This window comes from Octopus sinensis, linkage group LG3 (assembly GCF_006345805.1).
Source record: "Octopus sinensis linkage group LG3, ASM634580v1, whole genome shotgun sequence".
In the NCBI taxonomy this organism is placed as follows: domain Eukaryota; kingdom Metazoa; phylum Mollusca; class Cephalopoda; order Octopoda; family Octopodidae; genus Octopus; species Octopus sinensis.
This window is the reverse complement of record NC_042999.1, coordinates 154751754-154779269: the sequence shown is the minus strand read 5'-3', so window position 1 is coordinate 154779269 and position 27516 is coordinate 154751754. Positions and strand designations below refer to the sequence as shown.

The following is a 27516-nucleotide window of genomic DNA, read 5'->3' as shown; positions in this document are numbered from 1 at the left end:
AACAAATATTGTTATATTTCGGGATGGTCATATTTTGTCTTCTTGCCATATAAACACACGCACCATTTTTTATTGTTCTCATTTTATCTTATGTCCATTGTCTGGAAATTTTTCGTCACACATCTGTGACCTCTTCAGCAACTCTTCCATTCATGTGTATCCTCTTGTACTGTTTAGTCCGTGAACGAATGTATAGTGCGAGTATTTATTTGGCAAGAAAGAAATTATGACCATCCCGAAATATAACAATACACACACACACATATATATACATACGTATATGTATATATACATATATGCGTAAATATATCCATACACACACACTGACACACACATATATATAATTCACCGTCGCTAAAACGTGACAAAGGGTGCAGGGAGCACTAACATTGTTAGAAATGGGAGTAAAAGACTCTTTAGCCATAGAAGTACATGCTCTATTTACTGACAAGGGAGATAACCTCCTCACCGCAAGCGAGTGGCATTAAATTGACATGCTTATTTCGCAAGGAAATTAACGCTCATCAGTAATGCTTACTCCAGTCTGGGTAAAGATATATCCTTAAATCTTTAAATTGTTTCAATCTCAAAGCTGTGGTCATGCTGGAGTACCACCGTTGACTGTGCTACACTATTATTTGAAACCTCATCTGATTTGTGGTATTTGGTGAATGAATGAGTGTGATGCTGCTGTCCTCATCTGTGTTTCCTACTGTGAGATAGGCTCAGCTGAAACCCTTGACAGGAAGAAATCCAGTTTCGTTTTGAAGACACCTACATCTACACCTTATTCTGGGTAAGTGAATCTCTTACGAATCTGGAGTTTCACCCGTGTGTTCTCATAGGTTATCTGACAACCAATATCCTCGACCAATGTCTCTCTCTCTCAGGCATTTAGAAGGATATTGAAGACCTGTGGGTCCTTGAAACCCACACTGTTGCAGTATCTGGTCCTATATTTTGATAGAAATGCTAGATATTTTTCATTATGCAGTGACGCCCCGTTCTGCTGTTTGTGTAACTTTCAATGTCAACGTTTGGTGCAAGGCTTTCCAGGATTTTCCAGATGTATATCACTGCATATCTTTCATGCCTTCGTTCTAGGGAGAAGAGTTTTAATTCTTCCAGTCTTTCCAAGCAGCTGATACGTTGCATTGAGACGATTTTCTTTTTGTAGCTTCGATGGACTGCTTCGAGTTCCGCGTTTAATTTCATATTGTGTGGTGACCATAGTTGAGAACGTAAATATGCACGCGTAAAATAAACACCAGAGATATACGTAATATTTGATGTACATGTTGCTTGAAGCTGATAAAATCAACGAAAGCAGATAAACGATATTAGATCTCGTATGAGATATCAGTTACACGCCCAAGCGAAGAAAAAGACAGATGTCCGTAACTGATATGTTGTTGTGTTATTGGTGGGGTGCAAGTGGTGGGAAGAAAAAAATATTTGGTACAGAGCAATGAAAGTGGGAGAGGATGTGTAAAATGAAGCAGGGAGAGGAACCGAAAATAAAGGAAGATGTACTCAAAAGACCAATTAAATATTTGTAACAGACTTAGAAACCTAAAGCTGATAATGGAACAGTGAAACAGGTGTTTTATAATCTTTCTTTCTCTTCTCTCTCTCTCTCTCTCTCTCTCTCTCTCTCGCTCGCTTTCTTTCTCTCTCTGTCTCTCTCTCTCTCTCACACACTTTCTCTTACTCCGCACACAGACACACGAACGCACATACATGGCAGTATAAGTCTGTATGTATGAGTGTTTGTGTGGGTGTATGTGTGTGTGTGTATCTACCATAGTAAAAATGAATGACGTTTTATTCTGGGTAAGTGAATCTCTTACGAATCTGGAGTTTCACCCGTGTGTTCTCATAGGTTATCTGACAACCAATATTACTCGACCAATGTCTCTCTCTCTCTCTCTCTCTCTCTCTCTATATATATATATATATATATATAAACACACACACATACACACACACACAAACACACACATACACACACACGCACACACACACACACACACATATATATATAACAAAGTAAAGTTGTAAGGTACCGCACGAGTGGAAAAGAAGGTTTGAGAAAATGCAATTATTCACTTGACTGGTTTCACATTTTTAGAAAAAGATTGTCAAAAGTAAAATGTAAAGCTTTGTATAAGCTTTGTTGTGTTAAGTACTGGTTATCACAAAAGTATTAAAATACAAATATACATTATTTGATAATAATAAGAAAATGTTAAAAACCGTTTCCAAGAAAGTATTTAAGACAGCAATCAGAACGGGACTCCAAAAAGTATTTTGAGTTCAATAAAAATCATGTTTGTTTGGTAGGATATATATGCACAGAGGGAGATATATTTAAGAATTTACAAAAAACTGTAGAGAAATAACTGACCTGTCTTTCCTTAGCCTCAAACAAGAGAAAATGTCAGAAAGACTGGCCAGTTATTCCTCTTCCTTGGGCAAGTGTCTTCTACTATAGCCTCGGGCCGACCAAAGTTTTATGAGTGGATTGGGTAGCCGAAAACTGAAAGAAGCCCGTCGTATGTATGTATGTATTTATATATATATATGTGTGTGTGTATATATGTTTGTGTGTGTGTGTGTGTGTATATATATGTTTGTGTGTGTGTATATATGTTTGTGTGTGTGTGTGTATGTTTGCGGTTCGGCAAAAGAGACCGATAGAATAAGTACTAGGCTTACAGTCCTGGGGTTGATTTGCTCGACTAAAGGCGGTGCTCCAGCATGGCCACAGTCAAATGACTGAAACAGGTAAAAGAGTATGTATGTATGTATGTATGTATGTATTTGTGTGTCTGTGTTTGGTCCCCACACCATTGCTTGACAACCGATTTTAGTGTGCTTACATCCCCGTAGCTTAGATCTGCTGATGACCCTACAAGCTTGTTCGCTTCCACTATGCGGGGGCTTTCAACTGGTAACACTCGCATCTGCAAGGCGTTTGAAAAACATCTAAAATTTCATTGGTCAGAAATTTAGTGACGTCATTATGCAATTTGAAAGTTCCTTTTTCGCGTTTACGAAAATTTTCTTAATTCATAAAACAAAAATAAATTCTAGTTCAAATTGAAACAGAGACTTACTACACACACACACACACACACTTACACACACACACAAACACACACACACACACACACACACACACACACACACAATTCAAATAACTTTAAACGACTCGGCGTTCGCCTTAACATCATAGTCTATGCGTTCGCTTATCTTGTTTGGTCTCTGCTTTTACGCGTTTATTCTCTATCGTTTGAAAAAGTCAGCAAGAATGTTCGAAAATTTCTTGAAAGCAACGTTCTGACAACAAACTAAGGGAAGTCACTCTGCTTTCTTGCCATCTTTTGTTTATACGCTTTCCTTATTTTAAAAGTCAGTTTTGATTTGTATTTGAGGTCGATATATTTATCAAATTAATGGTGTATTATTAAATTTGCTGCGACCAAAATGAAAGCAGTCTATAAAATATAAACACACGCACACACACACACACACATCACACAACTATATATATGCATATATAATATAAGGTAGAACCTCGCAGTACGAGTGCCCCATTGTACGAGTAATTTGCTGTACGAGCCGAGACCCGTGCGGATTTTTGTCTTGAAGTACGAGCGGAAACCCGTAGTACGAGCTGGCAGAAACGTTAGCACGCCGGGCGAAATGCTTAGCGGTATTTCATCTGCCGTTACGTTCTGAGTTCAAATTCCGCCTTGGTCGACTTTGCCTTTCATCCTTTCGCGGTCGATTAAATAAGTACCAGTTACGTACTGGGATCGATATAATCGACTTAATCCGTTTGTCTATCCTTGTTTGTCCTCTCTGTGTTTAGCCCCTTGTGGGTAGTAAAGAAATAGGTATTTCACCTGCCGTTACGTTCTGAGTTCAAATTCTGCCGAGGTCGACTTTACCTTTCATCCTTTCGGGGTCGATAAATTAAGTACCATTTATGCACTGGGGTAGATCTAATCGACTTAATCCCTTTGTCTGTCCTTGTTTGTCCCCTCTATGTTTAGCCCCTTGTGTGCAATAAAGAAATAAGAAACGTTGGCACGTCGGGCGAAATGCTTAGCGGTATTTCGTCTGCGTTACGTTGTGAGTTCAAATTCCGCCGAGGTCGACTTTGCCTTTCATCCTTTCGGGGTCGATAAATTAAGTACCAGTTACGCACTGGGGTCGATGTAATCGACTTAATACCTATGTCTGTCCTTGTTTGTCCCCTCTGTGTTTAGCCCCTTGTGGGTAATAAAGAAATAGGTATTTCGTCTGCCGTTACGTTCTGAGTTCAAATTCCACCGAGATCCACTTTGCCTTTCTTCCTTTCGGGGTCGATTAAATAAGTACCAGTAACGCACTGTCCTTGTTCATCCCCTCTGTGTTCAGCCCCTTGTGGGTAGTAAAGAAATAGGTATTTCGTCTATCTTTACGTTCTGAGTTCAAATTTAACGCTTCATCAACCAAGAAGTAGTGGAAGCTTCAGTGAACGGAATTCTTTGCCTCGAAGGACAAGAACTGATATTAGCATGGGATCAAGAACTAGCAGAAAGGTGGTTTATTTTAATTCTTTTATATCTTAGTTTGCTTTAATGCTAAACTTAGAAATCTTGACTTTTGTTCAGATTTTAATCCGTAGGCCTTTTATTGGTTTAAAATTCAAAACCCGTCCAATTAGATTAATCTGAATTTAAATTTGACTTTCAACAATTTTAACTTGACTCCATTCCATTTCGACTTACCATCTCTCGATCTTTCAGTATTTATATCCTGACGAAGAAGAGCACTCTTGTCCTCCACAATATGGCTACTACTAACAGCCTTTCCTTTTCTAATATAATTCCCATGCAATGTTTGATAGCAGTAATCACCAAATATCACAGTCTTAGATTGACCATGTGTATTAAAAAGCCCATATCAAATTTCAACATGACGGTTGAAGAATTTTAACCGATATACAATGCTAATATGGTAATGTGTGTTAACCTGACTACAAACACTGATGTTTTATGACTGTCCTTCTTCCAAATTTTGTTAGTACAATGCCCTTTCTTCCATTAAGTGACTCATATCATCCCCTTATTTCTCTCCACCCCTTTGTAACCTGTCTTCCTCTTTGGATTTCCAAAGACCTCCCCACTGTTCATTGTTCATATAAATAAATATATTTATATTAATACTTCAGTTTCTCGTCATCTTTTCGTTTTCATTTTAATTTCATTTTTCAATTTCTTAAATTTTTTTCTTTAAGTTAGTTTTTTTCTAATATTTCTGTCTTTTCGTTTTTCATTCTTCATTCTTCATTTTTCTACTCCTCAACCTTCCATTTTGTCAGTTCCCCACGGTTTTCTCTTCATTGTTCTATTCTACCATCTTTCACCCTCAGCCTTTGGTTTCCTCGTCGATAAACCACTAAACCCCTTCCCCAAGTATCACCTCCTCCTTTTACCTGTTTATTCTTTCCCCCTAGCTCAGCCTTACTTCTCTCAGCAAAGTACCTCCTCTCGCTATCTTACAACAGCGTCACTCTGTCACATCTCTTTGTAATAGACCTGTCTTCCTCTGTTCTCTATTTTACTTGGATCTTTCTATCTTCTTTGGTCACACAACATTCGACATTCAGAAATTGGTCGGAGTTGAATCTTGTGGCTATCCTTCGAGCTTTCCTTGCAACATCTCGCTCATTAGTGTTAGTGGGTGATTGGAATGGGGCCTTGGACACAAGCAGAGATTTATGTGGAAGTAGCGGAGAGGAGAGTTGGGGACAAAAGCCTCGCAAACTTTTTCAGGCATTTCCAACTATCTGACAGGCTTTGCCTCCATTTCCCAAATACACCAAGATGGACGTGGTCATACCACAGTCGGTCATCCACATCATATTTAGCGTTTTTATTAGGCTACCTAATAGGCATAGCATAAACTGACCCTCACGCTTCCTGGCCGCCCCGTGTTGATTTCCTCGGACGGTGTTTTCTACGGAATGTTACACATTTTCAGACATTTCTCGATTTCGGATGGGGATGGCTACTATGGCTTCTTTCTTCTTTGATTGATCCACTTCTAAAATATGCATCTTTTTCGTTTCTGGTACACAGCACCTTCTCTTCTACGATTAAAATGATTCCAGAGCGAATAACATCGTTTTCATATTTTTAAACGGCGTCTGCTCTACCTTCGAGAGAATGAGAAATCCATTGATCTGTAACATACGCGAAGGATATTTTTTTTTTCTTTTGTGGAATTGTCATCATTGTTGATACTGTCATGTTTGATTATGTTACAGTTGTCTTTGTTGTTATTTTGTGTCAGTGGTGGTAGTGGCAGTAGCATCTGCTGTCTTCTTTCTTCTTCCAATCAGGACTTACGCCATTAGCCACAAAGAATAATCTCTAATTCGAGCCTACTCTAAGCTACTAAAAATGCGTGCGGCAACTTGACGATCCACCCACCACACGCGATAGACAGGCATTGAAGACAGCAGGATCATTCACTAAAACTCAACATTTGAAGTAAGGATATTATAATGAAAGTAATTGCACCGGTGATGCCCGTGTATGGTAATTAATTCACCCCAAATACTAGATATTGAACCAGTATTTCCGTGTGTATGTGCGCGCGCGTCATTTCCTTTTGTAATTGTTTAGTGAAATGCGCGTAGTGAAAATACAAATAAAAAAATTATAAAAAATTTAAAATCCTGTACCAGTGCAGAAATGTGTGCATGCGAGCATATATGTATATCATTGTTCAGTTTTATTTCAAGATTTCTTGCCAATAGAGTAAGAACCGGTTTCTAACGTAAATTCAAGGTACCTTCATTAGAATTTCAATATCAACAACGGGGTATTTATATTTGTATGTATGTATGTATGTATGTATGTATGTATGTATGTATGTATGTATGTATGTATGTATGTATGTATGTATAAGTGCAAATTTGTATGTTTTATGTATGTATTCTCATGCATATAGTGGCATATCTAGACATGCTCATATACACTTAAATGATAAACTTCTGGAAAGTTTTACAGATTTTTACAGTTCCAGTCATGGATTGGATCTATAATCCTTGAATTAGCTTTCTCCTTTCTGGTTTTTAGAAGCCTAATTTCTCAAGATTGGTATTTAGGCAGTGTGTTACATATCCCAGGGCCCCAATAATTACAGGTATAAACTTGAACTTGTATTTGTGCATGTATGTATGTATGAATGAATGTATCTGCATCTATGTATGTGTATGTATGCATTTATGTATGTATATGGATCTGTGTGTGTATCTGTATGTATGTATTTTATGTGTATGTACATGTATGAATTCAGGCATGTATGTACCCGTGCGCGTACATGTGTGTGTGTACGTGTGTATGTTTGCATGTGTGTATGTGTTTGGATAGCAACACTATGTTTGAAGTGAAACATTTATGCAAAATGATACGATTCTCATTCGAGGATTCAAAAATCGGTCACAAGCTGATCTACCCCATTTTCCAGATAATACCGGGTGTACTACTACTACTACTACTACTACTACTACTATACCCACATGCACACACAGATATACATACATATATATATATATATATAATATTTATATATATATATATATGTAAATGACCGTGCGAAGGAGAGGTGAAGAGAATGGCTCCTTTGCACATCACAAGGTCAATACAATATATATGAAGAGAATAAATGAGTATAAGTGCCAGAAGGAAGAGAGTCACAACTGGGTAGAATGTTTAAGAGAAGATTTTATTTATATGTTAACATGTGTGTGTATGCGTCATGTATATACATAATGATAGACAGGCCGTCATGTATACGAAGTGCGTGTGCAAGAGCGTTGAAAGAGTCTATAATATGACCTTAGAAGAATGTTCAGACACACGGATGATAAATACCAGTTCGTAGTCAAGGTACATGATAGTTGAAATGCTGTATCAAGAAGTTGTGGCTGTAATGCAGAGCCGGTTGAGGCACATGTATAAGAACTGGTGGCTACAATGCTACTGCCGGGTTCACTTGGTACAGGAGGTTTTCGCAGGTTGTTTGCTGCTAACCTGGTGAAGTAATTCACATCTTGTTTTAAGTTTTCCTTTGCCAAACCTCATGATATTGCTTCTAATAAATCTTGATTTTTATGACTATACTAGCTATGATGTCTGTCTGCTCTCTCAGCCTTACCCCTCTGTTCCCTAAGCCTTAAATATACAAGGGATTTCATAAACTAGTCTGTAAATTAAAACTGACCCCATAAAAGCTGACCCCATAAAAACAAAAGATCGGTAACAAGCAGAGTCTGTAACAATGTATATCTTCTTGAAAATTCAGTAACTTCTAAACTGGAGTGAGACAGCATGTTCTTTGTCTATCTCCTTAACTTCTTGGAGACTTTAGGTATAATTATACTAATGTGTCCATCTGTTCTAATTTAATTAAATTCTATGTCTTCGTGCAGCTGAAGATTGCTTTGCATTTTAAATTGATGTAATGATTGCATTGTTCAATTAAATGGTGTTGCATGAAACGATCGTACTCCATTACCTCTGGATATCCTTGTTGCTTATTTTGATATGCATATGTGTGTGTGTGTGTACACACATATATACCGTACATATCCAATGATATACACACATGCACACACATACCTACATACATACATGCATACATACAAACATACATACATACATACATACATACATACATACATACATACATACATACATACATACATACATACATACATACATACATACATGGTGGCTACCCCCTCGCTATCGAGTATGGCCATTGCACGAAGCTTAATCAATGTTGTTATCGTGCAATGCCTGCAAGAAGAATTTTTTTAAAGTGAGGAAAGGCTCTGCACTGAGTCAATCCCACTCACTAAGCAACAGCAGCCATAATCCGAAAAGAAGAACAAGTCAACATCATCGGTAACCACTGAGCCGCAGGTTTTATGTCGGAGTTATCCCAGTTACCTGAGTTACCTTCTCCTAGAAGGATGCCTTAACAAAGGCTAGGAGTCCTTCACTACCATAGGTTTAACCGCGCGATCGGGTATTCAGTCCGATTATTTCTATGTCCCCGCGCATGATACAGCCTTAAGACATTTATTGGATGGCCGTTGACTCTCAAGAGTTTCTCCGCCCAATGGCGGGTTTTGTTTTTCGTCCCGCAGGGTGTCCAATAAACACCCTCCTCACCAAGCAAGCTTGGTGGGGTTGCCGGTTTAGTCCCCGACGACCCGACCATGCAACAGGTTGTACTGGGTTACATGTTACCAGTAGCACTCGAAAGTGACCTGACATAAACATACATACATACATACATACATACATACATACATACATACATACACGCAAGCACATGCTCACATGAGCGCGAGCGCGCACGCGCACATTTTGTTTTATTTGTTATTCGGTGCATCAGAAAGTTTAAAAGAACAATTTTTCTTTATAAAAAAAAAAAAACCTTGAACCCCACCGCCCAACCCCAGAACCATCCTCCATCTTCTGTTTTTTGTTTGTTTTTTTTTTTTTTTTTTTTTTGTATCAAAAGAAAACGAGAAAAAGTCACACCACCTTCGGGTAAGTTCTAGATAAGCATTATCCGAATCTAGGAAAGGATTGTCAAGGCTGAAATATTTGTGATCACAGCTTCGTTAAACAACAACCACCACGACGGTGACATCGACTACAACGACAACAACAAGAACAATAAATAAATGAATAAATAAACGAATAAATATGTTTCTCACATTTTGTGAAATTTGTTTACGGGAATTATTTTCATTTGTTCTCTTCATTGTTCGCTCGCTTTCTTTCTTTCTTCCTTTCTTTCTTTCTTCCTTCCTTTCTTTCTTTCTTTCCTTCTTTCTTCTTTTCTTTCTTTCTTTCCTTCTTTCTTCCTTTCTTCCTTTCCTTCTTTCCTTCTTCCTTTCTTTCTTTCTTTCTTTCTTTCTTTCTTTCTTTCTTTCTTTCTTTCTTCTTTTCTTTCCTTCTTTCTTTCTTTTTTCTTTCTTTCCTTCTTTCTTTCCTTCCTTCCTTCTTTCTTCCTTTCTTTCCTTCTTTCTTCCTTTCTTTCTTTCCTTCTTTCTTTCTTTCTTCTTTTCTTTCTTTCCTTCTTTCTTTCTTCCTTCCTTTCTTTCTTCTTTTCTTTCTTTCTTTCTTTCTTTCTTCTTTTCTTTCCTTCTCTTCTTTCTTCCTTCCTTTCTCCTCCTTCAACTCTGACTCTGTCGCTTCTCTTCTATATGTCTCGCCTTCCCTCATTCTTTCTCTCGCTCTCTCTATTATTACTCTGTTATTATTATTATTATTATTATTATTATTATTATTATTATTATTATTATTTTCTTTTTCGCTATGTTCTGCATGTGCGATTAGTCTAAAATAAAATGTGTCTATTTTCGTTCTTCTTTCAGCATTTGAATATAAAAACTGCTTCTGAGAATCAGTTACTCAAACAAAACACATCTTAAGCAGAAGTGTGAACATTATGACGCTTATCGACGAACTGACTCGTTCTTCGCACGAAAAAGACTCAGCGAAGACAGACCTTATGGAGCTGGTATCGAAACCACAGGAATCTAATGAACAACAAGCGAACGATCCCCGGAAAACAGAAACAAACGAACCGAAAATAACTTCACGGTTTGTTGCGTTGATGCTGTGCTGCTTATGTATGTCATTCCTGATGGGTTATCAGATGTTGGCCGTATCTGGTTACCTGCTGTTAAAGAAAGATTTCCCTGGTGAAATACGCTGGAAAGAACGTTTAGTAGGAGTTACGAGCGGAGCAGCTATGCTTGGTTCCATCGTCTGTGGCCAATTGTCGGACAAAATTGGACGAAAGAAGACCATTTTGTTATCTGGTGTCCTGCATATTATTGGGTCGATTCTTCAGACGACTGGAGTATATTACACTTTACCTGGTAGAATTTTTGTCAGCCTAGCATTTGGTAAGTACATTTTATTCCATACTCTTTTACTTGTTTCAGTCATTTGACTGCGGCCATGCTGGAGCACCGCCTTTAATCGAGCAACTCGACCCCGGGACTTATTCTTTTGTAAGCCCAGTACTTATTCTATCGGTCTATTTTGCCGAACCGCTAAGTAACGGGGACATAAACACACCAGCATCGGTTGTCAAGCAATGCTAGGGGACAAACACAGACACACAAACACACACACGCATATATATATATACATATATACGACGGGCTTCTTTCAGTTTCCGTCTACCAAATCCACTCACAAGGCTTTGGTCGACCCGAGGCTATAGTAGAAGATACTTGCCCAAGGTGCCACGCAGTGGGACTGAACCCGGAACCATGTGGTTGGTAGGCAAGCTACTTACCACACAGCCTAGTTTATTACGACCGTAAACTCAATACTCTTTTACTCTTTTACTGGTTTCAGTCATTTGAGTGTGGCCACGCTGGAGCACCGCCTTTTAGTCGTGCAAATCGACCCCAGGACTTATTCTTTGTAAGCCTAGTACTTATTCAATCGGTCTCTTTTGCCGAACCGCTAAGTTACAGGAATGTAAGCACACCAGCATCGGTTGTCAAGCGATGTTGAGGGGACAAATACAGACACACAAACATATACACACACATACATACATATATATATATATATATATATATATATATATATATATTGGCCTGCTCGCTTAGCTAGCGTGGTGGCGTCATTCGGAGGCTAAAACAATGCGAACGCATTGTGATCAGCGATGTGTAACAACATCTGATGGTCTGGTCGGTCACGTGATCACGTGATATATATATATACATATATACGACGGGCTTCTTTCAGTTTCTGTCTACCAAATCCACTCACAAGGCTTTGGTCGGCCCTAGGCCATAGTAGAAGACACTTGCCGACGGTGCCACGCAGTGGGACTGAACCCGGAACGATGTGGTTGGTAAGCAAACTACTTTCCACACAGCCACTCCTTCTTAGTTATATATTCTAATTAATTGCATATTTTATACTTATTAAAAATAATCATAATTAATCGTTATTGTTCATACTGAACATAGCTCCTCTTCAAAATCTTGTTGAAAATCGAGTTTTTCAAGGTGAAGTTTTGGATTTAGATCTATTTCCCGTTTATAACAGTGTTATGAGGATGTTACATACATTGGTAGTGGTTACCTCTTTTCATCAGTCCTCGAAATACAATGAATGATGAACCAATGACCTCTTTTCTTTTTAAATTTAATTCAGAGCGAAAACTCAGCTCAACTAAAAATTGTTTTACCCAATCAAAATATAATATTTTGACGCCTTGTTAGGCGGCGAGCTCGCAGAAACGTTAGCACAGCGGGCGAAATGCTTAGCGAAATGCTTAGTTCGTCTGCCGCTACGTTCTGAGTGCAAATTCCACCCCTTGTGGGTAGTAAAGAAATAGGTAGTTCGTCTGTCTTTACGTTCTGAGTTCAAATTCCGCCTTGGTCGACTTTGCCTTTCATCCTTTCGGTTTCGATTAAATAAGTACCAGTTACGCACTGAGGTCGATATAATCGACATAATCCGTTTGTTTGTCCTTGTTTGTCCCCTCTGTGTGTAGCCCCTTGTGGGCAATAAAGAAATAAGAAACGTTAGCACAGCGGGCGAAATGCTTAGCGGTAGTTCGTCTGCTGCTTCGTTCTGAGTTCAAATTCCACCCCTTGTGGGTAGTAAAGAAATAGGTAGTTCGTCTGTCTTTACGTTCTGAGTTCAAATTCCGCCGAGGCCGACTTTGCCTTTCATCCTTTAAGGGTCGATTAAATAAGTACCAGTTACGCACTGGGGTCGATATAATCGACTTAATCCGTTTGTCTGTCCTTGTTTGTCCTCTCTGTGTTTAGCCCCTTGTGGGTAGTAAAGAAATAGGTATTTCGTCTGCCGTTATGTTCTGAGTTCAAATTCCGCCTAGGTCGACTTTGCCTTTCAACCTTTCGGAGTCGATAGATTAAGTACTAGTCGCGTACTGGGTCGATGTAATCGATTTAATCCCTTTGTCTGTCCTTGTTTGTCCCTCCTATGTTTAGCCCCTTGTAGGCAATAAAGAAATAAGAAACGTTAGCACGTCGGGCGAAATGCTTAGTGATATTTCGTCTGTCCTTATTTTCTGAATTCAATATCCACCGAGGCCGACTTTGCCTTTCATCCTTTCGTGGTCGATAGATTAGGTACCAATCGCGTACTGGGGTCGATCTAATCGACTGGTACTCTCCCTCAAAATTTCGGGCCTTGTGTCTAGAATAGAAAAGAATATTTTGACGTATTGTGACATTCACAAACAAAATGCCTTTCGCTCCACTTATCTCTGTTTCTAACGTCAACGATCTATAAATTACTATTTCTAATCACTGAAAATTATACTATTTTACTATTTAGTTCTTTTACTTGCTTCAGTTATTAGACTGCAGACATCCTTGGGCACCATCTCGAAGAATATTAGTCAAAAGAATTGACCTCAGTACTAGTTAAAAAAAAAAAAATTGGTACTTATGCTATCGGCCTCTTTTATCAAACACTAGTTTACGGGGACGTAAACAGTCGATAGCCTTCTTTCAGTTTCTTTCTACCAAATTCACTCACAAGGTGTGTGTGTGTGTGTTTACCGTCACTCCACTATGTTAAAGGGTCGAACTAAAACTCTTTGATCTATCTTTACACCTTTAATTACTGCGGGTGGTTTTACTAATGAGATGTAAGAGCAACATAAGCGTTATTTAATTAAAGAAGCGGCTATCAAGGTGCGCTGTAACAAAACGTCCAAATAAACTATTTCTGTTACATCACACCTTCACATTCTAATCTGTTTTAATCAAATAACTTTACCTGACACACCGTTGTTTTTAAGAGTTTCGCGCGTCAGGTTTCAAAAATACAACTTCACATGCCGTCGCTTTCAAAGTAAACAAAATGACTATATGAAAACCAAGTGTTTGTTGCAACAATGGTGTTTGCAACCAAAACGAATTTACAAGAATTCAATGTTAGTAAAAAGAAAGTGTGGAGGTGCGTGGCTTAGTGGTTAGGGTGTCAGCATCATGATCGTAAGATTGTGATTTCGATTACTGGACCGGGCGACGAGTTGTTTTCTTGAGCAAAACACTTCATTTCATGTTGCTCCAGTCCATCAGCTGGCAAAAATGAGTAACGCTGCGATGGACTGGCGTCCCGTCCAGCTGGGGAACACATACGCCATAGAAACCGGGGTACCGTGCCCATGACCTTGGCTAGGCTTTAAAAGGGCGCATTTATTATTATTTTTTTAAAAGAAAGTAACAACATATCTGCTACGATTCAAGAATACGTGGTTGCATTGCAAGCAGCTACCTACTATCAGACGGCAAACAGGAAGCAACGAGTGGTTGTAACAGCAAAGCATATATTTTCGTACCGCTCACCATGTACACAAGTTATAAATAAAAGATTCTAGAAACTTCGGTTTTGTATTCAAGATCCCTGAGCTTAATTAAGATCATCAAACGTTTGTTTAATATAGAATAATTTGATGACGTATTACGTTTACTGAACTCGAATCGGAACGTGTTTACGTCTTCTAAGAAATTGGATAGCTCTTATCAACAACATTTCTTTTTGCGAAGATAGTGTTGTTCGTGTTGCAACACGAAGTTTTATCAGTGAACAGATCGCGGTTTCAAAGCGACGAAAATATTTTGACAAATTAAATTTAAATGTTGAAGTGAATCTAACGGTTTTTGTGTGTTTCTTAAATGGCTTATAAACACCTTCCACGCTGCAGTTGTTATATATATATATATATATATATATATATATATATATATATATATATATATATATATATATATATATATACTGAACTTTTACAAGAGGTGTGAAAGCGACTTCCAAGTTTCGGCCTGCTGGCGTTCGTGCATATGTCACCATTAACTTTACAGGCGTTTCTCGTTATTACTAAACGCAACTCTACGGAACAATACCAGACCATATGTAAAACCCCAAAGCGTAAAACACAGTGGGGGGGGGAACCTTTTTATTTATGTTGTATATGTATTAATTGTTCACCTTTATCAGCACAAATATCTTTATTAACCCAGAAAGAAAATTCATCACAGCATTATCTAAGTATATTTGGTTGCTTAAGGAATGACAATGATACATAAATTTAAGATCCTTTGGTTAGTGCTAGAATCTACGACATACATATAAGTTGTGGGTTAAAACTGAGTTGCAATATATGCAAGACAAAAGACGTCTTGTCTGAAGGTATGCATTTAAGGTTTGAACTATTATCAACTTACAAACACGCTCCTATCTATTACTCCGTTATAAGACTCTAAACCATTAAAATATGTAGAAAACCGTCAGGTTTCGCAGCTGTCTTTTCTATTATTCTTATCTCTATTACAGACTAAGTCTCCATTGTTATCCTTTCTTAACTCAACTTTCAATTGTATATTTTGTTTATGCCTTTAGCAACAGTTTTAATTGTTATCTATATTCACCAAACTTTACTCAATGCAGGCAGTTTCTATATTTATTTGTTATTTATTTACTTTCTTTCTTTTTAGTTTTTGTGTATATTATTATTTTCTACTTAATCTCTTTCTCCAAATGAGTTTTCAAAGAGCGGTTGCTTTATGTTGACAAATGAAATCTGACAGCTTTCCAGTAACTTTGTTTAAACTGAAGTATATTTTCCGCCTAAATGTAGCTGACCCATATGGGACGATGATACTGTAGTTTATAACCCCAGGAAGACATCTCCTCCAGCTGGCTAATGACACTCTGTCTGTGCCCTACCAGTATTTGCAAAGGGAAATCATCGTTCCCGTCTCTAGCCCGACGTGATACACACGGACCCGGGTTTCTGAGTAGTAACCCGTCATCAGCGCGTGGCAATCACCGGATGCAAACATGTATGCTTTTTCCAGCGACAAAAAGTCGCCGATCTCGATTCTCACGCGCTGATGACGGGTTACTACCCAGAAATCCTGGTCCGTGTGTATCACGTCAGGCTAGAGATGAGAAAGATGATTTCCTTTTGCAAATACTGGTAGGGCACAGACAGTGTGTCATTAGCCAGCTGAAGGAGATGTCTTGCTGGGGCTATAAATTCTAGTAGTATCGTCCCATATGGATCAGCCACATTTAGGTGGCAAACATACATCATGATGTCGTGCTGCTGCTGTTTATATCTCACTCGGAGATTTATCATTATTTGTTAAAACTTATTTTCAACTATTTTCTGCATGTTTTATAATCTAATACTTTCCTCCGGATTCATTGTTGCTTCTACTCTCGAATCTACTGTCCTCTACACACAGTCCTTCCATTTCTATAGCTGTGGTTGTGACCGCGAAGCTTAGTTCTATGTCATCCTACGCGTGATTACTTTAAACCATCTCTGCACTCTACCAATTGAACAATCTCGTATCTTGTACCCTTCCCACTGCCAACTTTCTTACCACTCATCATCTATTTTGCTATACAATCTCCTCAGTTCACCAATCTATGAAACTTATGTTTCCTCCAATCTGAACCTGCTACTTTCCACATCTTTTCTGAATATCCGTCAACAAAAGTCTGGTGCAACACATGTCCCTCGTCCTGAACTTCACATATGTACAAAAATTATGCCAATTTGCTTTTGCACATACCTTGTAAAACCGGAAGGAAGTACAGACGGAAACTATTTCAAGTTTGATTTCTTTTTTAAAGGAGTTTCCCAACACTATTCTTAAATCCATTAGTCAATCAAAGTTTTGAGATCTGCACAGTCCTCTTTTCAAAATGTGTGCCAACCAGGCGGTACTGTCATCGGCCACGGCAGCAATTTTGATTTGATTTCACTTGCCTCAATAGGTCTTCACAAGCAAAGTTTATTGTCCACATACACACAACAGTCTTCCATACAATTTCTGTCTAGCAAATTTATTCACAAGGCATTGATCAGCCAAGAGCGATAGTAAAAGACACATACCCCAGATGCTGTGCAGTGGACTGAACTTGGGACCATGTGGTTAGGAAGCAAACTTCTTACCACACAGCCATACCTATCAGGATTGATGATTATTATCAGTTTCAAAATTATTTCCATGATCCTTTAGGTCTTACTGCAAAGGGCACTAAAAATGCACTATCTCCATTACTTTATTTTGAAAATGAGATTGTGTGCATCTTGAGAGGTTAACAGACAAATGAGTCATGAATGCTATTGAGCCAAATTAACAGAAAGGATTCAACAAGGAAATATGAAAATTCCTTGATAAAAGAAGATTAAACTTGAACATAGTCATATACTTAATAACACACTCATAAGTTTCAAGCTCTTGAAAATTCTGGTTTTTTTTATACACTAATGCCTCAACTATCGTGGGTGTTACGTTCCAAGAGCCCCTGCGATAGGTGAAAATCCACAAAGTAGAAACAGTATTGTACTGTATGTTTTTTAAAATCATTTTTATAATTTGTATGTATTTATTTTATTATTATAAATGCAAAACAGTAACACGGAGGAATCGATGTAAGGTTAAATGATAAACCATAATAGGTGAACCGCACGTAAAAGGCACCATTCCAGCGTGATTGTTACCAGCATCACCTCACTGGCACTTGTGTCAGTGGCATGTGAAAAAACGCCATTTGAGCGTGGCTGTTGCCAGTTCCACCTGACTGGTTCCCGTGTCGGTGGCATGTAAAAGCATCCACTACACTCTCAGAGTGGGTGGTGTTATGAAGGGCATCCAGCTGTAAAAACTCTGCCAGATCAAGATTGGAGCCTGGTGCAGCCATCCGGTTCGCCAGCCCTCAGTCAAAATCATCCAACCCATGCCAGCATGGAAAGTGAACGTTAAACAATGATGATGATGATGGAATATGGCAAGGGATTATTGTATTGTTGTTTGTGATTCCAGACGTATGTGTGCATGTTCTACAAATATATATATACTAGCAGTATCGACCGGCGTTGCTCGGGTTTGTTTCGACCCGCTGGAATTGTAATTTTGAAAAGTAAAAATTTTGTGAACATTTTTCTGGTCGAAATACACCGAAAAGTGGCGACACAGCAGTGAAAAAATCGTAAAAAATAGGGATTTTCATAGAAAAAAGCATCTTTTTGATGTAAATAATTTTTGGTGTTAACATGGTCCGATTTGAATTTTATGTTCTACGGAAGGAAGAGCAACCCTTCTTCTACCATACTCTCAATTTTGGTCAACTTGCGCCGCAGGGTCTCGGAGGAGATAGTGTTAGTTGAAGGTTACCATTCTAGGTGCCTGAGTAACAACCTCGCGGATTTACAGATAAATGAATTAATTACTATTTTACAGAATAAAATTGAATAATTCTTGAAAATTAATTAATATTAATATTTTTTGAACAAAGTAAATAATTTTTAAAACTTAAATAATAATTTTTTTTACACAAACGCGAACGGGGAAAAGGGGGTGGCGAATTCGATTTACATACCTAAATTTTTTCTTTTTCATGACATTGTAGCAAAATAGTAGTGAATTATATAAATACCAGCAGTAAATTTTTTTTTCTGGGGTATTTTTTTTCAACCTCGTCACATATTGCCCCTTTCAATTTAAAAAAAGTCTTAATTAAGCAATTACGGCAGCTTAGCAATGGTTTCAATACAGGCGTGACATCTGTATCTCAATTGTTCAAAACCCTTCGAATTTTTTCGCACGTGATGATATAGTGAAAACTTTCAATTACGCGCGCTTAGAAGTACGCTCGCAAATTAATACTACCAAAATTTCGAAGGTCGCGCTCCGCTGTGTGTGTGTGTGTGTGTGTGCGTGCTTTAGGTGTACGTAGGTATGTGTTTTTGTGTGTGTGTGTCACTGAAGCCATACATACATATATACATACATAACCTCTCTCTCTCTTTTCTCTCTCAGTCACTCACTACAAAAAGTGAAAAAAAAAGTTCAGTTATTTCTGTCTTTCACTCTGTCTGTCTCTTTACACACACTAACAAAAGCACTTCACTTACACACCACACTTTCTGTGTCGCACAACCCATCAAACACACACACACACACACACACACACACACACACTCACGCACGCACACATGTACATCAATGCTTTCGGAGTGAAATGTTAAAATATTGAGTTTTCTCGAATTTTGTCTTAATTGGGGGTGAAATTGAAAGAAATATATTATGGCATGACCGAATGGAGTACTTTGAAAAATCTTAGGTAAACTCTAATTGAAGAAATTGTGTGAGGAGTAAATCGTTATGTATTTATTTGTTTCTGTTTGCTGTGTTTTTTTATTTTTTGAGTCGTGGTTTAAATACTTTCAGTTTAGTCTTCCTCAAATCACTCTGTCACTATTTACTCTCTTCCAATTACTTTCATTTTATTCGTTGCACACTGTGTGTGTGCGTGTGCGTGTGGTGTAAACCACATTAAGAAAAGCATTTGACATACACACCAGAGTGTGAGTTTTCTGTAAATTTTGCTTAATTGGAGTTTAAATTTTAAAAACTGGACCTGGCATGACCCGATGCATTCTACTCTTAAAAATGCTAGGTAAATTGTAATTGAAGAAATCCTATATTGTAGATTTCTATAACTGACAAAGGGAGGCAGATAAAATCTGCCTTTTATAATAAGAGATATATATATATGTATACACCTTAAGTAGTATTCAGTTATGATTATTTTTCAATTCCAGCAAAAATCTTGGTAAAATAAAATACTACTACTACTACTACTACTACTAATAATAATAATAATAATAATGGAACAGCTCGAACACTCCGGATGGTGCTCGAAAAATAAGGCGTGTTGCCTTAGTTCACTGGTAGTGAACAGCTGGCACCGTAGTACAGCTCCATTGTTAAAAGCTGTGTAAAGACATTGGATAATAATAATAATAATGATGATAATAATATATTGATTTTTAAGATGTGAATGAATCTGCTGAGAAAATATAATATATTGATTTTATTAATTCCATTTTGTTTTTACTTGTCAAAGAAGACTCCTACCATTCATTGTTCAGGTTGGAGTTGAGAAAAATTTTCCAACAGAGGAGACTTTTTTTTACTTCTCATTAACTATAGCTGTGATAGTAATGCGGAGGTGGATTTGAAACCCGTGTCAATGAATGCGACTGACAACCTAAAATGATGACATTCAAGCTGTATCTGTTGTGGCAGACTGTCAACCAAGCAATACTATTGAGGTCACAATCATCTTTTCTTGCTTGAGGTTTTGTATCATTTGATATCGTCCTGCAAACAAAATTCATAGGCATCTCATCATGTCTCATTGCTTTTGTGCTTGGTGATAATTAGCATTAACACAAAAAAAGGTACCAACAACTATTTAAATTATAATAGTCAGTGGAAGTTCTAGTGGAAATTCTAAATTTTTTTGTTACCATATTTGTGTTGAAATATATAGCTTTTGTCTTAAAAGGTGGCGAGCTGGCAGAAACGTTAGCACGCTGGGCGAAATACATAGCCGTATTTCGTCTGTCGCTATGTTCTGAGTTCAAATTCTGCCGAGGTCAACTTTGCCTTTCATCCTTTCGGGGTCGATAAATTAAGTACCAGTTACACACTGGGGTCGATGTAATCGACTTAATCCCTTTGTCTGTCCTTGTTTGTCCCCTCTGTGTTTAGCCCCTTGAGGGTAGTAAAGAAATATATATAGCTTTTGTCTTAATCAATTTTAATAAGACCCAAGAATTTTGTCAAATAACTTTTGTCATTATTAACATTTTTATTACCATATTTCTGCTAAAATATACTATTTCTGCTAAGATAGATTATTTTACTAAATTCTTCATTAAAGTTAGATTAAACCAAATTCTGGATTATCAGCATGTTTGCCAAAAATCAACTCATCCTTCACCACATAATTTAATTATCTGATTTAATTATCTGATTAATTGGGACTCCTCAGACCAACCCACTTCAAAATATCACTTTTGATTTGTATTTTCTCCCTTGCCTCTGTTTTGCAGAGTTAAACATTGTTCAACAATGCTTACCTCTCCTCAATACAGGTATGGTCTTAATTAATTAATCAATTAATTATCATGCCCACAGCACTGAGTGTGTTAATGCCTACATCTGTAGATATCACTAAGAATTGTTTGAGTCACTGCTACAATTCCTAGCAATATCTGAAGAAGGAAGTTTTGTATTCTGAAATATTATTATTATATAAGACTATGAATAATTAAATTATAACAGTTATTATAGTCCGCTCTGCATTGTTTTGCCATTCAAGACACATTATATTTTTTCTAAAAATTTATTTGTTTTTATAATTAATTTATTCCTAATTGTCCGCCCTTCTTTCTTCCAGGTCTCTCCTCGGTGGCAGTGCCGGTGTATTTAGCTGAAAGCAGTCCAGCGAAATATAGAGGATACGCTATGGTTCTTAATCAATCTGCTTTAATATTTGGTCTGTTTTTCTCTGTTCTTTTAGCTGCAGCCTTCAGCTATATAAAACATGAAAGTTGGCGGTAAGTTCAAGCAATGAATGGCCTTTTCAAATGTACACACACACACATACATGTATATACAAAAACAAAACGTGAGCCTGGTGCAGCCATCTGGTTCTCCAGTGGCATGTAAGAGAACTTTCCGTTTCGCGACCGTTGCCAGCACCGCCCCGTTTCGTGTCCGTTGCCAGCCTCGCCTGGCCCTCATGCCGGTGGCACATAAAAAGCACCATCCGTTCGTGGCCGTTTGCCAGCTCTGTCTGGCACCAGTGCGGGTGGCACGTAAAAAGCACCCACTACACTCACGGAGTGGTTGGCGTTAGGAAGGGCATCCAGCCGTAGAAACACTGCCAGATTTGACTGGGCCTGATGAAGCCTTCTGGCTTCACAGACCCCAGTAGAACCGTCCAACCCATGCTAGCATGGAAAACGGACGCTGAACGATGATGATGATGATGATGATGATATTCTTTTATAGAAAATCTTCTAGGCGCAGGAGTGGCTGTGTGGTAAGTAGCTTGCTTACGAACCACATGGTTCCAGGTTCAGTCCCACTGCGTGGCACCTTGGGCAAGTGTTTTCTACTATAGCCTTGGGCCGACCAAAGACTTGTGAGTGGATTTGGTAGGCGGAAACTGAAAGAAGCCTGTCATATATATATACATATATATATATATATATATATATATATATATATATATTTCTTTACTACCCACAAGGGGCTAAACATAGAGAGGACAAACAAGGACAGACAAAGGGATTAAGTCGATTATATCGACCCCAGTGCGTAACTGGTACTTATTTAATCGACCCCGAAAGGATGAAGGGCAAAGTAGACCTCGGCGGAATTTGAACTCAGAACGTAACGGCAGACGAAATACGGCTACGCATTTCGCGCGACGTGCTAACGTTTCTGCCAGCTCGCCGCCTTTTATATATATATATATATATATATATATGTATGTGTGTATATGTTTCTGTGTCTGTGTTTGTCCCCCCACCATCGCTTGACAACTGATGCTGGTGTGTTTACGTCCCCGTAACTTAGCAGTTTGGCAAAAGACACTGATAGAATAAGTACTAGGCTTACAAAGAATAAGTCCTGGGGTCGATTTGCTCGATTAAAGACGGTGCTCCAGCATGGCCGCAGTCAAATGACTGAAACAAGTAAAAGAAAAGAGACTCTTCATCCACTGAAATGGCAGGGAATGCCTTCAAACTGATGATTATCTTAATCACATTTGATACCATTTATTACTTTTGAATTCAGTCTTCTCTTTTATTTCCTCTGAGATTTAAAATAGTAACACCGTATTTGCCAAAGATATATTCTTTGATTGTTTTTCACAGTTATATTTCTTTGCAGATATCTAATGGGATTTGCCTTGATCCCATCGATCATCCAATTCGTGGGGTTCATCTGGTTACCTGAAAGTCCACGGTATTTGTTACAAAAGGGGAAACTCGATGAAGTTGAGAAAGAAATGTCTAGTTTGTTGGTAACATCAAACACTGAAGAGATACAAACTCGACAGGATCTCGGTGGTGGATTGGAAAGTAAGCCTTTAGAATTATTACTGTTGTCATTGTTAGTGGTGTTGCTGTTGTTATTTAACCCTAGGTCAAGCAAGCCTCAATTTAATTTTGTTCCAGCTGTGACCATGTAATAATTTTTTTACTCTGATTGTGTATGTGTCTAGTGCTATAACGCAATAGTTCTTACCTTTTTTTTTTTTAAGCCATAAGGTATGATTTCAAGAATGTTTGCTGTTATTTCTAGCTATCCAAGGAAGTTTTGATATGCCTTAATGGAAAAGAATACATTTCAACTCAATCTAGTTTGTCTGCATATATTGGAATCCATATATCTGTCTATTTGACTATTAAATATCAATATTCAATAGTTAGATAAAATATTATCAATATGGAAAATCAATATTACAAAACTGTAAGTCAATCACTGTAAGAGTCCATGCATAGGCACTGGAGTGGCTGTGTGGTAAGTAGCTTGCTTCCCAACCACATGGTTCTGGGTTCAGTCCCACTGCGTGGTGCCTTGGGCTAGTGTCTTCTACTATAGCCTCAGATTAACCAAAGCCTTGTGAGTGGATTTGGTAGATGGAAACTGGAAGAAGCCCATCGTATATATATATATATATATATATATATATATATATATATATATATATATATATATACATACACGCATACACACACACACACACACACACATATAACCTATATATTTTCTGTATGTTATATATAGTTGTAAGTCTTGGTGTTTTCGTTATGTATTTGTCTGAATGTTTTTTATCATACCTGATGAACCTACTATGATAGGAATTGTTTCTGGTTTTAGACTCCACATTTGAGTTACCTTTATTTTCAGATCTTTGTATTTTGAGAGTTTCTCAGTTTCTTTAAGAGAAACGTTGTCAACTGTTGGTATTCATACATCAATAAGAAAATATTTTTTTCTTGATGATCTCTGATAACTATATCTGGCCTATTGGCCTTAATTTCTCTGTCTGTGTGTATTGGCATATCCCAGAGTATGGTTGCTTTCACGTTTTCTGTGACCTTTTCTAGTGTGTGCCTATACCATCTTTTTTCTGCTGTTATTCCATAGTATTGTCACAGTTTCCAGTGTATATAAATTCCAACTCTGTTGTGTCTGTGAATATATTCCTTCTTAGCAAGAACTGGACAGCCAGAGATAATATGGTTTATTGTTTCTTGTCCATCTCCACATATTCTATAGTTACTTGTTATGTTTCTTTTCATTATATGTTTTTGGTAATTTCTGGTGGGGAGGCTTTGGTCTTGTGCTGCATATTATTATTATTATTATATTATTATTATTATTGCATTGCACAGCTTCTAACACTGGAGATGTACTACAGTGTCAGCTGTTCACTACTAGTGAACTAAGGTAACACCTTTAATTTTTCGAGCACCTTCCAGAGTATTCAAGCAGTTCCAAGCAGTGCTCCACCCTTATTGCAGTCCCTATTTGTTTCACGTAGTTCTCGAGATTTTTGCTCACTGTTCCCAGGGCTCTGACAATTATTGGTACTACTGCTACCGTTTTCATCGACCGCAACTGCTTAACTTCCCAAGCTAACCTGTCATATCTCTCAACTTTTCTTTCTTCCTTACTGCATACTTTATTGTCAGCTTGACATGCTATATCTATGATCCAGCATAGTTTGTTTTCTTTCTCAATTAAGACTATGTCTTGCTTCATATTCTCTATCTCATGGTCACACTGAATCATAAAATCCCACAGGATCTAGGCATTTTTATTTTCAACAATGCTTTTGGGTTTGTGGTTATACCAATTTTTTGCACTGTAAAGTCCATACTTGTTGCAAAGTGTCCAATGGATAAGCCTGGCTATATATTGTCATGGCATTGCTTACATTCCTTCTGGTAATATGCCATATGGTTTCACCAGTTTCTCCAAAGATTCTGCACTTATCACTTTCTAATGTGTTGTCATCATCATCATCGTTTAACGTCCACTTTCCATGCTAGCATGGGTTGGACGATTTGACTGAGGACTGGCAAACCAGATGGCTGCACCAGGCTCCAATCTGATCTGGCAGATTTTCTACAGATGGACGCCCTTCCTAACGCCAACCACTCTGAGAGTGTAGTGGGTTCTTTTACGTCCCACCAGCATGAAGGTCCGTCAGGTGTGACTGGCAATGGCTACACTCAAATGGTGTTTTTTACGTACCACCTGCACAGGAGCCAGTCCAGCGGCACTGGCAACAACCTCACTCGAATGTTTTTCACGTGCCAGTAAGGCAATGCTGGTAACGATCACACTCAAATGGTGCTTTTTATGTGCCACCAGCACAGAGGCCACTTTGCTGCTCTGGCAATGATCATGCTCAGATGGTGCTCTTAGAGCTCCTCTAGCACGGATGCCAGTCATCGAATTTGATTTCGATTTCGATTTCACTTGCCTCAACAGGTCTTCACAAGTAGAGTTTAGCATCAAATGAAGGAAAGGTATGCATAAGTGGGCTGGTTACACCCCTGGCATAGGCCACGAGGTTATGGTCTCACTTGGCTTGCCGGGTCTACTCAAACACAGCATATTTCCAAAGGTCCCGGTCACTAGTCATTGCATTAGTGAGGCCTACTGTTCGAAGGTCATGTTTCACCACCTCATCCCAGGTCTTCCTGGGTCTACCACTTCCACAGTTTCCCTCAACCGCTAGGGTGTGGCACATCTTCACTCAGCTATGCTCATCCATTCTCACCACATGACCATACCAGCACAGTCGTCTCTCTTGCACACCACATCTGATGCTTCTTAGGTCCAACTTTTCTCTCTAGGTACTTACACTCTGTCAAGTATGAATACTGACATTACACATCCATCGGAGCATACTGGCTTCATTCCTTGCAAGCTTATGCATGTCTTCAGCAGTCACGGACCATGTTTCACTGCCATGTGGCTTGGCTGTTCATATACATGCATCATACAGTCTACCTTTTACTCTGAACGAGAGGCCCTTTGTCACCAGCAGAGGTAAGAGCTCTCTGAAATTTGCCCAGGCTATTCTTATTCTGTAGCTACACTTTCAGTGCACCCTCCCCTGCTACTGACTTAGGTAGTGGAAGCTATCAACTTCTTCTAGTTTTTCTCCCTGGAATGTGGCGGAAGTTGTTCTTTGCACATTTTCAGTGTTTATTCCTCCTGCCACATACAAAAACTATCTTCCTTTGATATTGCTGCACCTCTTATGTGTCCATAGCTTACACTGGGTACATCTTATAGAATTTCTACCTACGCCTTTTCTACACATTGAGCAGGGCCAACTACCTGAAGGGATTTGTGGTTTGCCTGCCTTCCTACTTATTAGGACTTCGGTTTTAGCTAGGTTGACTCTAAGGTCCTTCGATTCTAATCCTTGTTTCCACACCCGAAACTTCTCCGCTAGTTCTGATAGTGACTCAGCAATTAGAGCAAGGTCATCAGCATAGAGGAGCTCCCAGGGGCATCTTGTCTTGAATTCCTCTGATATTGCCTGGAGGACTATGATAAATAGGAGGGGGCTGAGGACTGACCTTGGTGGACCCCTACCTCTACCCGGAATTCTTCACTGTACTCGTTGCCAACCTTCACCTTATTGACAGCGTCCCTGTACATGGCTTGCACAGCTCTCACTAAGCATTCATTTATCCCTAGTTTCCTCCTTGACCACCAGATAAGGGATCGGGGGACCCTGTCAAAGGCTTTCTCCATGTCAACGAAAGCCCGGTACAGAAGTTTATATTTGACTAGGTATTTCTCTTGCAGCTGTCTTACCAGAAATATAGCATCAGTTGTGCTTTTCCCTGGCACAAACCCAAACTACATCTCTTCTAAACTGACTCTCTCCCTAATTAGTTGGGCTATGACTCTCTCCATGACCTTCATTACCTGATCCAACAACTTGATACGTCTGTAATTATTTTTATCAAAAGCGTCACCTTTACCTTTGTAGCAGTTGACTATAGTGCTGCTACACCAGTCATTGGGTTGTCTATTTTATTATCATTATTATTATTATTATTATTATTATTATATTATTATTATTATTATTATTATTATTATTATTATTATTATTACTATTGTTATTATTATCATTATTATTATTATTATTATTATTATTATTATTATTATTATTATTATTATGATTATGATTATTACTATTGTTATTATTATTATTATTATTATTATTATTATTATTATTATTATTATTATTATTTATTTATTTATTTATTTGATTGCTCTTTGCATCCATTAAAACTCCAAACTTATGTTCTGCACTGATTCTGTAGTACGGTTGTTTAGTAAAGTGATTACATAGTTTGGAATGTTCTAGTTTCTTTAGCAAAGAACTTGCCGTGTCTGCTCTCTTTAGCAAACCATGACCTATTTTCATTCATGAGGTGACTGCTACTACTACTGTTGCTGCTGCTACAACTACTACTGTGGCTGCTACTGCTGCT

At 38.2% G+C, this 27516-nt stretch overlaps 1 protein-coding gene across 2 annotated transcripts in view; it reads left to right on the top strand.

Annotated features, from left to right (window-relative positions):
• Window positions 1-27516, top strand: part of LOC115209796 (proton myo-inositol cotransporter-like) — a 74907-nt gene that overhangs the window by 24541 nt on the left and 22850 nt on the right. For both annotated transcript variants that reach the window (XM_029778342.2, XM_036501506.1), the window contains exons 2-4: window positions 10460-10996; window positions 21366-21525; window positions 22871-23061. In XM_029778342.2, the coding sequence (XP_029634202.1) occupies window positions 10534-10996; window positions 21366-21525; window positions 22871-23061 (814 nt within the window). In that variant the 5' untranslated portion in view covers window positions 10460-10533. The remainder of the gene's footprint in view (window positions 1-10459; window positions 10997-21365; window positions 21526-22870; window positions 23062-27516) is intronic.